This window comes from Lates calcarifer, linkage group LG7_1, assembly GCF_001640805.2.
Source record: "Lates calcarifer isolate ASB-BC8 linkage group LG7_1, TLL_Latcal_v3, whole genome shotgun sequence".
NCBI classification, from domain to species: Eukaryota; Metazoa; Chordata; class Actinopteri; family Centropomidae; genus Lates; species Lates calcarifer.
In genome coordinates this window covers 5,681,266-5,694,421 of record NC_066839.1, presented here as the reverse complement: position 1 = coordinate 5,694,421, position 13,156 = coordinate 5,681,266, and the positions used below count along the sequence as shown (strand labels likewise).

The window sequence follows — 13,156 nt, the reverse complement described above, 5'->3', positions numbered from 1 at the left end:
GCGGCTAAATTCAAAACTCCAGACGTTAGCATCGCGGCTCGTTGACGTTAGCTCGAGGTCGCAGGTTTTCACACCGACCCAGCTAAAAATAAGAGGCATGAAAAGTACTTTGAGTTAGTTAACAAGTAATAACACAACCGTACCCTTTATAAAACTCGAAGAATTGGCTCCTAACAACTACAAGGTATGCGCCGTAGTACTTCTTAGGTGGTCTGTTGTTTTATTGTTCATATTGTTAATGGCAAGCTAACACGAACGTTAGCGTTAACTAAATAAGTGTTTTATTCTTGCTAGTGAAGTCAGTCATGTTTAATTTGTTTTTTTATGTTAAACGAAGAGCAGTGCAAACACATTCACGATTTAGATGGTGTGTTTTGCGGTGGAATAGTTACGGGTTTGTTGACAAAGGGAGAGCTTAAAGTCCTACCTACTTATAAGGTGACCGTATCGGGTTTGTCAGTAGCATTTATTATTGTGCAAATACGTTTCCGTTTATATCAATGCCGTAATGTTGACAGTTGATTGAAAAGTTAAAGCATTCATAAAAAGCATATAACTAATCTTTATACTTCTCCATGTTTCCTCCTGCCAGTGAGCTTCATTATTTTATTAGCAGAACTGAATGACAGTCAGTGGTGATATTATCATGTCGTGGAGGATATTTCCTCCTCCTGTCATCTAACTCACCCCAAAATATGTTTTTGTTATTAATTTGGTGCCCCAGAGATGGCCATTTTGTGCAGTATGGCAATGGAAGTTAAGGGAAATTTTGCATATACAGTACTGTGCAAAAAGTTTAGTCGCTAAAAAAAAACTGGATGTAGATGTTGGTCTTCTTGTCTCTGAAGATAGTTCTCTATGATTCTGGCTGGTATATTTGGGCTTGATGTCATGCGGCAGAATGTCTGTCACTGAAAAGGCCATGTCTTAATAATTTAACTTAAATCATATTCTGCAGAAACTGGAATTAAACCATGTTTTGATACATATTTTCACAGTTGAAAATGGAGCCCCAGGAACCTGCAAAGGATGGGTGGGTGAAAATTATGTTATTGAAAGAAATCATTTATGTGTGCTGCCTACACATTACCTTAAAGACTGTAGCATTAACAGTGTGTCTTATGTGGCTGTATGCACATTGTATGTAATAATAATCACCTCACACCCTCGTACACCAGAGCTTACTGTATTTCATGTTTTGTGTTACAGTGAAAGCAGTGGATTCTCTAAGCGGCGCATTTCCTCGGTCAGTGCTACAGATAAATGTGTGGACAAGTATATATTCTTTTTACTTGTTTGTGAATAAATATGAACCAAAAAAACTATTTATTATTTTCAGATTTTAAAAGCACCACGGAAATCGGCCAGATTCCCTGACCCAGAGCAACAGGAAAATGTGGTAAATGGATTGCTTGATTTGAGATTCCTACCTGATAACCATAATGTATATTTTAAGCATCTTAAAGTGTATTTAACCCTTTATATTATTTTTACTGTTATCAAGGTGGAATGTGCCAAACCTGTGGAAAAAAGGAATTCCAGAAGAGTCAGTTTTGCCCCTGCCAACGATGTTCTTCTGTTCTCAAAGTGAGTTGAAAAAAAGTCATTCCATTCTTCATATACAAATAAATATAAATACACAGCTATTTCATCCTAATCAATACTTAATCTTTACAGGGATGTGAAAAATGCCTCTCCTGCTCGAAATCCTTTACAAGAGTTAATGGCAGCAAGTATGTAATGTGGTTATATTTATAGCATACAGTACACATACACAACACTTTTTAGAATGTAAGCAGCTTTGTAATATTTCTCATGCGTTATTCCACAGCTAGCAACAACCACACAGAATAGGTAAGGTGACTTTTCAAGTTCTACTCACTCAGCTGTGTTTCAGATTATAGTTTTAAATTTGTCTTAACAACATTAATGTATGTATGTGTTTTACTACATAAGGGCCCAGGTGGTGGTTACTGAAGATGGGATTCAACCAATCATTGGTAGGGACATTATAGTTTTTTACTTAAAACAGTTGTAGATAAATGTTTAGAGAATTTGTTGCAATGTAAGATGGCTATTACTAAATTCAAGTCTCCAAATTTAGGAATGGAAACCCTTTTGAGTGCTCCTCTACATGCTTCTCAACAGCAGGATATGGTGAGTTTTAAATCACATTGCAGTGTCGCTTTGCTTTTTAAAAAATCAGTATTGAGTTTCTTACCACTGCTACCGCTATTAAATGGTTAAACTGCTTTGTTGTGGTTATATATAATGCTTTATCATAATTTTCATCAGGTCATTTTCATCATTTTGTTATGTAAAACCTGACATAAAGTTACTTAACCTCACTAGGTCAACTTTGGTACTGGAGAAGGCTTCGGGGAGAAAACTGTGATGTTTTCCACAGATGATGCATTCATGGACATGACCCACAGTCATACTATTAACATTGCCAATGGTGCAGATATTTCCCTCCTCAACTATGAAGTTTTACCCATCCAGTGGAGAGAAAACAGTGATGTTCGCTACAGACGATGCATCCACAGATATGACCCTGAGTCATACTTTAAATAGCTACACTAGCTCAGTGTCACTACCCACCAGTATAAACATATCCTCATCAGCACCTAGTTTGGATCCAGGATTTGAAAACTTCCTTGCAAGTCTCTCTAAACCAAGTGGTCCCTCATCTTTAGCCACTGTTGAGACAAACAGCTCCTTGACCCATATTAAAACACAAAAGGCTGACGTGGACAAAGAGAATCAGGTTCCATCTTCAGTTTCAGCTGTGATGGAGAAATCATTAAATACCTCCAGGAAGACCGGGGAATCATCTTATGGAGGTGCGCTGTATTCAGAGGTTGATGTCAGCATGGATATGACTGAAGCTCAAACAGGCCGCATTCTGGGATTGGCTGATGACGACGATCCTTTTCAGTGTCTCTTTCCCTCACAAGACATGTACGCCCACTCTGACAGAGGAGTATCACAAACAGCGGACACGATGAAGACCAAACAGCAGCAGAGCAGTAAAACCCCAGGACATTCTGACCCCAAAGGTAATGAAGTGTAAATAAAATAACTGATTAATGGGCTAATTCTTTTAGCACTACTGGACATCTTACCTTGTCTTGATACTTAATTAAACGTAATGAAACCTACATTGTTTAAGGCTGCAGATTATTATTTTATAAATTGTTTCGTCTATAAAATGTTAGATAATAGTGAAAACTGTCTTATAGTTTCCACAGCCCAAGGTAACATCTTCAAATGTTGTGTCTGAAACCCAAAATTATTCAGTTTAGTCATTTACAACAGAGAATTGCATGAAAAATTTAGGAGGCTGTAACCTGTAAATATTTGATGTTCTTACTTTAAATGATTAGATTATCAAAATAGACATTAATTAATTGTTTATCTATTAACTAGTAGTTGCAGCATCTAATCCTGTTACATTACATTTTCAAATTTAGATTTGGCATCCTTGAAGAATCCATCTCTTCATGCTTTTCATCCAAGTCACAAGGTGAGATTTATAATCAGTTTACTTTGCTAAAATAATTTTCCATACTTTACAGACATCAACTGAAACTAATGACCATATAAAAAGTACAACATGTAAAATCATATGCTCAGTTTATGTATATATGAGCTGTAATGTTATGTTTCAGTGCCCACTAAAGATTACACTTGAAAGTAAATAGTGAGTATGTGATAACAAAATGCCCTTTCTTCTTCAGGTCAACTTTGAAACAAGAGATGAATGCAGAGACAAAACAGTAATGTTTGCTGCAGGTGATGACTTTATGGACATGACTCAGAGTCACACTGTTAACATCGCTGGTGGTCTGTTAGCTCCTCAGCAAATGTCAGCAGACAGTTTGGATCCAGGATTTAAGAGCTTCCTCGCAAGTCTTTCTAAACCAAGTGACCCCAGTGTGAATCCTGTGATTGAAAGAGTGATACACCCTACTGCAGCGTCCTCTAAAGTAACTATCAACACCAACAGCTCCCTCTCCCAGCTTAAAACACCAAGGGCTGATGTTGGCAAAGATAACCGGTCACTAAATACAAGACGGGGCTTTGGAGAATCATTTGATGGAGGTGCAGTCTGTCCTGAAGATGACGTGAGCATGAATATGACTGAAGCTCTAACAGGCAACATTATAGGAACCACTGGCTCAGATGACCCTTTTCAGTTTCTTTGTCCCACACAAGACATGCACCCCCACAGTGAAGGTCTGAAGAAAGCAAAGATCACTCCAGGACAGAGGAACAGCGAGGCACTGGGGTCATCTAACCGCACAGGTAAGGAAACCACAAACCCTCCAGATTATTTTTAGTTAGGGAAACCAAATGAGACCACAATCTAAAACTAATATTTGGATATTTACTTCCATGTCTCTATTTTAGGAATGGAAAAGACAAAGGTGCAAAGACATCAGGTGGGCCTAATCTTTCATTTACCTCAGATTTTTATGCATGTGATTCACATCCCCTGAAATATACACGACTGGTAGCATGTTTCTGTGGTGCCTCTGAAATTGCTTTGTTAATAATGAATGAAGATTGATATGTTCTGTGACTGTGCACTCACAGTGATTTTTTTTCTTCTCATCCAGGCGAAGTTTGACTTTGAAGACGACTACAGAGAGAAAACAGTGAGGTTTTCTGCAGATGATGCTGGTATAGACATGACACAAAGTCACACTGTCAACATTGCCACAAATTTCAAACTGCAATCAGGCTTTCTGCCTTCTTGTGGAGAGAAAACAGTGAGGTTCAGTACAAATGATGCAGCTATGGATATGACCCAGAGCCTCACAGTAAATATTTCCAGTAATTTGGTATCAGATTCAGTTCTTCCTGTGAAGACACAAGAAGGAGGGAAATGTGGTCCACTTGGAGAGAGATCATCATCAGTGCAAGGTTTGGCTCCAGGATTTAATAACTTCCTCACAAGTCTCACAAAACCAGGTGAACCCACTGTTGATCCTGTGATTGGAAGAATGACACAGGCAGCTGTACCATGCTCTAACATTGGAGACTCGTCTAATGGGGGCACAGTCTGTCCCGAAGATGATGTGAGCATGAACATGACTGAAGCTCTAACAGGCCGGATTTTAGGAATCGCAGACGCGGATGATGTGTGCCCCCAAAGTGGCAATCTGAAGAAAACAGGAGATGAGTTCACAACTGCAGAGCAGTGAAGTGCCTGGATCGTCTAACTTTAAGGGTATGGAAACAACAAACCTTCCAGATTATTTTGACTCAGATAAACTGTAGACAGGAAAACTCTTATACACTATTCCATAGTGTCTCATTTCATTTTAATGATTTTAAAATTTCATGGTTCACATTTAGGCACAGCTAACTCATTGAAGAATTCTTTAAAGATGCAGAGACATCAGGTGAGTTTTAACCTTCACTTCCTCTGATCTTTCATCATTTTTTCTGAATGAATATCTAGCTTGCTTCCCCTAAACACTGAATATTTAAATCAAAGCTGTACCAATCAGTATTTTTATTGTAATAACAGATCAAAGTGACTTTTAAATGTGACAGAGGTCGCTCATAGTTACAAACACAAAAAGTTATCACCCAACTCCTCATTTCCCAGAACTCCCATGGTGTATTTTAGTCAGTTTTTGGATCATTGCTTTAGTGTTAGAAGTACGTTGCAAGGATTGTATGCATTCATTCTTTGAGAAAGGTGTTGCAGACTTAGTAGTAAGTAGTAAAAATGTTTGAATAATACTGAAATGATGATGCTAATTCAGAATCATAAAGGTTTATTAATTTTGTGACTATCTCCCTCAGGTCAAGTCTGATGCTGAAGATGACTGTAGAGAGAAAACAGTGAGGTTCTCTGCAGATGATGCAGCCATGGATGTGACACGCAGCCACACTGTAAATATTGCCACTCATTTCAAACCACAGTTCCACTTGAATTCAGACTTTGTACCCACATGTGGAGAGAAGACAGTGAGGTTCACTGCAAACGATGCAGCTATGGATGTGACACGAAGTCACACGGTCAACATCGCCACTCATTTCAAACCACAGTCCCACTCGAATTTGGACCTTTTGCCTACATGTGGAGAGAAGACAGTGAGGTTCTCTGCAGATGATGCAGCTATGGATGTGACACAAAGTCACACTGTAAATATCGCCACTGAGTTTGAACTCCCCTCACAACAAAATATTGACCCTCTGCCTAGTTGTGGAGAGAAAACCGTGAGGTTCAGTGAGAATGATGCAGCTATGGATGTGACACGAAGTCACACCGTTAATATCGCCACTGAGATTGAACTGCCAACGCAACAAAATGTTGACCCTCTGTCTAGTTGTGGAGAGAAAACTGTGAGGTTCAGTGCAAGTAACGCAGCTATGGATGTGACACGAAGTCACACTGTAAACATTGCAAGTCATTTGGCACCACAGTCACACCAAAACTTGGACTTTTTACCTGCTTGTGGTGAGAAAACAGTGAGGTTCAGTGCAGACGATGCAGCTATAGATATGACTCACTGCCTCACTGTAAACATTGCCAGCAACACAGTGTCAGATTCAGTTGTTCCACACCAAGAATCAAACATTTTATCCACCCACGGAAACCCAGATTTACCTTCAGCTGTGAAGAAGGGAGATAGAAACAGATCATTGTCAGCACACGGTCTGGATCCAGGATTTAAAAACTCCTTGCCCAGTACCAGTGGCCCATGGGCTAACCCTGTGATCACCAAAGCAGTTTCTCCTGCTACACCATCTCCTCTAGAAGGTGTCAGTACAAATGGCTACCTGGACCAGCTTCACATGGAGAAGGCTGAAGAAAACGATGTAAACATGGATATGACTGAAGCTCAAACAGGATGCATTTTGGGACAAACATGCACAGATGAATCCCCTCAATGTCTCTCTTCAACACAAGACTCCTACGCCAATTCTGACCATTTGAAAGAAACGGAGGCAACTGCACAACAGAGCAATGAAACACTGGGATCATCCAACCCTGATGGTGTGGAAATAACAAACTGTCCACAGTCTTTTGACTCAAATGACACCAAGACCAGGGAAGAACCCAAACCAAGAAATGAAACTTGTACTTTATCACAGAAGATGGAAAGTTCACCCAGTGCTGTTGACCAAGATGCTGATGTGCTGCGTTCACGGAAGTCCAGACGAATGAGTTTAGCTGATCTCCAGTCAAAAGTAAGGCGCCTGAGCCACATCATAAATACAGCTCCTGATGCTATCGCCATGGAAAACAGCACAACACCTTTGCTTCAGTTGGACCACGATGATGAAAACTCAGAGGACAAAACAAAATCCATGCCTGTAGCGGAGCCTGAAGCTGAACTAGGTTTGGTAAACACTCAAGATAATACACAAGCTCAGTGTCTGACACAAGGAGAAGAAGAAGTCTCAACTACTACTGCTACTCCTTTCAACTTGAAGACTAAACAACTGATGTCAAGACTCTCAGTGGGAGGCTTCAAGCCAAAACTGCCTCAAAGAAGCAAACCCGATGACCCAAAGAAGGTGAAATCTTTTGGAGAGCCGACAAGGACGATGACTATCAACGTTACTAATCAGCTGACTAACTTTGACAATGATGTGAGCGATATTTACGATGAAGAGCTTGAAAGCTATGAGGATGTGTCCGAAACACTGGACATGAGGAGTCCCCAAAAAATCACTGAAAAAGTGAGTCCCTCCCTGGAGTTCAACACCGACGAGCCTTTAGATGAGGATGCATTCGAGGAGGACCTTATCAGTGCTGCCCATGGAATAAAGAGACCTTTGCCAACAGATGAAAACAATATGGAGGATGAGAAGAGAATGAAAGCTTCCACTGAGACGCCTGCTGATGCTGCTGAAATGGTAAGCCAAATTTTGGTATTTTCAAATATGACTGGGGCCTTTTATTTAGGTTTTATTTACCTTAATCACTTTTTTATTAACCGCACAGAAAACGATGTTTGTCAGATAAGGGCATTAATTTCTAATTGCCTTTGTTTTATTAGTATATTCATCATAATTTAGTAAAAAGCCTCCATGTTCCTTGACATTCTGTTTTACGCTGCTATTGATGCAAAGTGAAAACCTCCTCCATGATTATTCTCTGTATTGATAAATTCAGGATAATGTGCATTTCACAGTCACCACAGTTTCCTTTTTGCCATTTTTCAAACATGGTTCAGTCTGTTATGTATGTTTGACAGCAATTTAACAGATGGTGATCAAGTAGGCATGTAGATGCAGTCGGAGCAATGGCAAGCTAGTAGGTGGTGTTAAGGTGTTAAATTCTTCATTTGTGTTTTTCCATTTTCCTTATTTCTGTGTTTTTATGTTTGTTTGTTTTGCCAGGAATTACAGCCTCATTCTGTGGAGTCTGACGCTAACATCACTACAGCTCCAAACATGACTACACACACCACTGATTGCTTCAGTAGTGGTCTCACAGCCAGCATCAGATGTGAAGCTACATTTGAGTCAAGTAAGTTCTTATGGTTTCACGTGGATTAAATGAACTTTATTATCCGCCCACGTTTTGCTGACATGATTATACTTCCTTTGATACAATTATCAGTCATGTTTAGTTTTTGTGAAATCTTTTTTTTTTCTTTTCTTTTTCAGCTTTTAAACAAAGCCTCTTTGAATCTCAGCTTGAAGACTATACAAGTGATGAACAAAAGGTATATTACTGGCATATTTTACCAAAAAATAAAAATAAAATAAATAAATTTCTTGATGTTATTTAACTGCTGTCAATGTTTTGATTACAGAAACTGGATGACGGCACCATTACAGTGATGGAGTTCTTTAAACTCTTCAACATAGACTTTGTCATCCATAATCCTCGCCAAAGTGTCCTTCCTGGCAGAGTAGGTTCATTTTTTATTCATTTAATAATTTTTTTTTTTTTTTTTTTTTTTTTTTAAATAGCTAAATGTAGTGATGTGACTTTTATTATTTTGTTTTTGCAGCTTTTGTCAGACTCCGATTCCACACCGATGGATTTATTGAAGGACAGGCACATCAGCCGTCCTAAACAGACGGTGTATGAAGAAGACGTCCTGATCCTCACAGAGAAGGTGGAGGGGTATGTATGGTGCAGATTCAGAAATATTAGAAAACTCTCAGGAGGAGTTTGTCATCATTTATAAAGGAATTTGTTATTCACAGCTTTATAATGTACAAAGAGTGCCAGAAATCAAAACTGGGGTGTGGGTGTGTATCACTTAAGCTCGTCTCTTGGAACTCGGATATTGAAACTCTAAAACAGGTCTGTATTGTCTGCAGGTTGAAGGTGCGAATGCGGGACCTAGACAAACCTCTGAAGATCGTTAACAGACCTCTGTGGGAGGAGATGAGAAGTTCTTCAGAGAAAGAGGTATTAATGGATAATTCTGTTTAGTCATAACTTGTCTTCCTAATTGTTACATAATGACAGCATAAATGATAAATTATTTGATGCCCTTTGCTGTGTGTAGCTGTACCAATATGGACCAATATGAATGATGTCTTATTTCTAAACCTTCACTATTCGTTTGAATCCACAGCTCAAATCGTTTGGTGCAAAACTAAAAGAGAGAAATAACTTCTTCAGAAAGACGAGCAAAGCTCAGTCACATGAAATGAAAGAGGTTTTGTACTCAAATCTTGTGCAGGCTAATCTGGTAAGAGTCTTCACCCAGAAATACTGAATTACAACTCTGCAGATTGTGTTCAACATGAAACCTAACAGGCATTTTTCATCTTTGCAGGAGGAGCAAAAGAAGCTGAGAGGAACAATTGAGGAAGCAGATGAAATGATAAAAAGCCTAGACGAATGTATTTGTCAGTTAGAGACAGGTATGACTGCTGTGGGCAAGTTTATAATACTTCCTTGTCTACTTAGTTTTTATGAATGGACTAAACAATTCAGACCAGCAACAGAACTATTTATTTTTCCTCTTCCTCTAGAACTTGCTGCAGTTGAAGAAAAAGGATTCGATGACAAACCAAGTCTGAAATCATGTCAGGAAGGTAACCTGCAATAAGGGTTGATTATTTTTTATTGTTTATTTATTAAAGCTTGAATGGAGTAGGTTATTAAGGTTTTTTTTCTTTACAGAAATGAAGAAAGTCACTGAAGCTCTGGTGGATGATGAAAGGTGAGCTTATGATATTGATAAGTATCTTATTCATGGAACATTTGAGAGGAACGTAGATGGGTTTTCTTATTCTTCTCTTTGTTTCTCCCACAGACAAATGTCTGAACTGGAGCTGCAGAAGAAGCAGAATTCAAACAAACTCAACAGGCTGAAAGCTGAGACCAAGAACCTCGAGAGTCATGTCACCATTCTGCATATGTAGGTTTAATTTTCACATCTTAAGACTCATGTCTCACTTTCAAAACGTGCAGGACCTCATTTACAAAAAGCTGCTTATGCTGAACTTTGTCTCACTCTTTAATTTTACTATTTTCATGTGTGTGTTTTTTCTCTCTTTATTTTCCTCTGCCTTTCACTAATGAGGCCCTCAGTTTTTATTAGTCATTTCTCTTTATCGGCTTAATTTTGAGTGTTATAATATACAAATATATTCAAGTTAATTCCTTTTTGTTCATTTTCCTACCTCAGGGTGAATGAGTGGAAGTTTGGGGAGAAGACAGACAACTGTACAACCTACACCTTCCTCCATGAGACCATGCATCTACAGTTGGTGTATGAAAAATCCAATGGTTAGTTTTTTTAAATAGTTTTTTAATAGTGGATATGCTCATAAGCTCTCTGCATAGTGGACAGCATTGATACTGTCTTACTGTAGTTTTAACATATTGAGTGAGGATACAGCAAATCATTTTTTACAGATAATGTTTTTTTTTTCTAATACATAGTGTTTTCTTTTTTCCATTGTTTTTGAAGGAACTGATGCTGATAATCAGTCTGAGAGGAAAATATCTCACATCACCTTCAAACTTCAACTTGATGGTGAGAGGAAAAAATACAAAAAAAAAATTGTGTCATCCTGTGTCACTCATTTATCTGACTGCCTTCTACATCTAATACTTAATTACTTAAATCTGTTTTAATTCTTTAGCCGTGCTTCTGTATAATGATGATACATTTCATTTCCATTGGCATTTTAAGTTCAAAAGACAAAGCCATCACTGGTAATTTGTGAAAACAAGTTTGTTACATTTTCTCCAACTAGATGAGAAGTCGCAGTGCCATGCTCGCCTTGTTCACAAACTTCTCTCTCAGTACATTGAGAGTGAAACTTCCTGGGTGGAGAAGTACCCGACGAAAAGACATGTACCAAAGGTCTGTACAAATGAAGGAACAAATACGATCCAGTGTTAACACTTAAGTTAAATTAGATTGAAACTTTCCACTGACGACTTTTGTCTCCTGCAGCTGCTCCATGATGTTAGCCTGGTGGTGAGTCGCTGTCGTCTGCTGGGAGAGGAGATACGTCTGCTGAAAATGTGGGGAGGTCTCAGGCTTGATATCCTGGACATCAGCTGTGTGGACACCCAGTAAGACTTTTTCCTCTTGAAACAATACAGCTTGTGATATTTAGCATATTTTAAAGGTGAATTTACACAACAAAGTCTTAAAGATAAGTAAATTATTTAGTCTATTATTATTTAGTTTATTAAGGATGAGGATTCTAGACTGTGATAATATCTTTTGGCACATTTTGGTTTGAAGCACCAAGATACTTCATTTCTCCAAATTTGATAATTTAGTCTAAGTCAACCAAATCTTGTTTAACTAATTTTCCATTGAGCATTTTTGCAACTATCATAAATCTCACATTATCACAATCATTTTTTGTTCTTCTAGAGTGCACATTGTCTTCAGCAGTCTCAAGAAATTTTCCAAGTTTGAGGTGGTCTTCTCCATCAGTTTGATGAACCACCTCTGTGTTCTACAAGTAGAGAGCTTTAAAAACAGAATCGGAAGCACGGCGTAAGTACAACTGTGATATGAAATCACAAATTCAGGACCTTTAAAATAAATCAACTTGTTCTCTCATGCCATTCAGGTAAAGATATAACTCTTAACACTTAAAGCAATGTGTTGTTCTAGCATTAAGACTTTGTTGATAATGACTAAAGCTGGACAATTTATTAAAGGGACAACACAACAGTAATATTTGATATTTGAATGTATTTTCAGGATCCAGCAGATTGAGGAGATTGTGGCATGTTTCAGTCCAGGAAAGAACCTGTTGACGAAGATTGTCAAAAAGATTCATCACAGTCTTCTCTGTTGAGACCAGGAAAATATCCAGGATCAAACTTTGATTCCTGTCATTTGTAATTAAACTCTATTGTACAATATTGGTGTTGATTATTCTATCAAATCAAAAAATATAGTGTACATGTTTACAGTCAGTTTTTTCTACCACAGTGTGCAAGAAGTGATGGTTTTCAATGCAAATATTCCTATTAACAATTAATAATTGCATTTTTAGTAAAAAATACTTTGGCATTAGAAAATAGGGTAACATACTACATGAAAAAGGACAACATTAATAGTCAAATGCTAAAAAGAAAAGTTTTTATATTTGCTGAGTGATCATGATCACCATCTAAAATATTCAACCCAGTTGTCTTTCATTGGTCTGGAGATGCTGTTCTTCCTGTGCAGTTTCCAGAGTCACCTGCAGATGGTGAACATGGACTGACTTTACAGTACATTGTTTTTCTTGCAGAGGCACCTTGATACAAAGCCGATAAACCTTGTGTTTGACACATGTTTCAACAGAGAGGTTGTATATCTGTCAGTACTGAACATATGTAAATATATTTCACTTCTTTGCTCATTGTAAATCAGTTTCTCTATCAAATCTTGAAGAAAAGCTTTTTAGTCATTAGAAAACGTAAAATTTCTATACTCGTGGTTCCATTAAAAATAATTATTCTCACAATGATGTCTCAAAGTTATTTTTTTGGGGGGAGCAATTTTCTGCAGGCTACAACACATATAACGTCTGTAACTTTTAATATTGTATCATGATGAGGATCAATCTGCTAAATGTGAAATAAGACAAATCTGATGTCAGTGTTGAGATTAGTTGATGCAATCATCAGCATTACACAACTGAGCTTTACTGATACTGATGTGACCTTCACTGACCTATCAACTTGATAGGAGTT

At 38.0% G+C, this 13,156-nt stretch overlaps 1 protein-coding gene across 1 annotated transcript; it reads left to right on the top strand.

The window, feature by feature from the left end:
* The first annotated feature begins 27 nt into the window (after window positions 1–27).
* knl1 (kinetochore scaffold 1) lies at window positions 28–12,927 on the top strand. The gene is made up of 32 exons (XM_018682521.2): window positions 28–184; window positions 999–1,033; window positions 1,210–1,246; window positions 1,340–1,399; window positions 1,505–1,587; window positions 1,678–1,733; window positions 1,836–1,854; window positions 1,957–2,000; window positions 2,105–2,157; window positions 2,353–3,059; window positions 3,474–3,526; window positions 3,741–4,308; window positions 4,414–4,445; window positions 4,623–5,236; window positions 5,365–5,411; window positions 5,821–7,884; window positions 8,371–8,500; window positions 8,641–8,699; window positions 8,790–8,888; window positions 8,991–9,106; window positions 9,307–9,397; window positions 9,567–9,683; window positions 9,771–9,858; window positions 9,970–10,032; window positions 10,121–10,160; window positions 10,254–10,358; window positions 10,629–10,729; window positions 10,914–10,979; window positions 11,203–11,312; window positions 11,406–11,527; window positions 11,838–11,963; window positions 12,174–12,927. The coding sequence occupies exons 14-32, from the start codon at window positions 5,185–5,187 to the stop codon at window positions 12,268–12,270; spliced, it is 3,693 nt and encodes a 1,230-aa protein (XP_018538037.1). The 5' UTR covers window positions 28–184; window positions 999–1,033; window positions 1,210–1,246; window positions 1,340–1,399; window positions 1,505–1,587; window positions 1,678–1,733; window positions 1,836–1,854; window positions 1,957–2,000; window positions 2,105–2,157; window positions 2,353–3,059; window positions 3,474–3,526; window positions 3,741–4,308; window positions 4,414–4,445; window positions 4,623–5,184; the 3' UTR covers window positions 12,271–12,927.
* Window positions 12,928–13,156: the final 229 nt, after the last annotated feature.

What these genes read in the sequence shown, in the direction of transcription:
- knl1 (XM_018682521.2), top strand. Translation starts at nt 5,185, where the DNA reads ATGAGTTCACAACTGCAGAGCAGTGAAGTGCCTGGATCGTCTAACTTT. An exon ending in TATTTGTCAGTTAGAGACAG is followed by an intron (nt 9,859 to 9,969) that starts GTATGACTGCTG and finishes CTCTTCCTCTAG; the next exon opens with AACTTGCTGCAGTTGAAGAA. An exon ending in TCTGAAATCATGTCAGGAAG is followed by an intron (nt 10,033 to 10,120) that starts GTAACCTGCAAT and finishes TTTTCTTTACAG; the next exon opens with AAATGAAGAAAGTCACTGAA.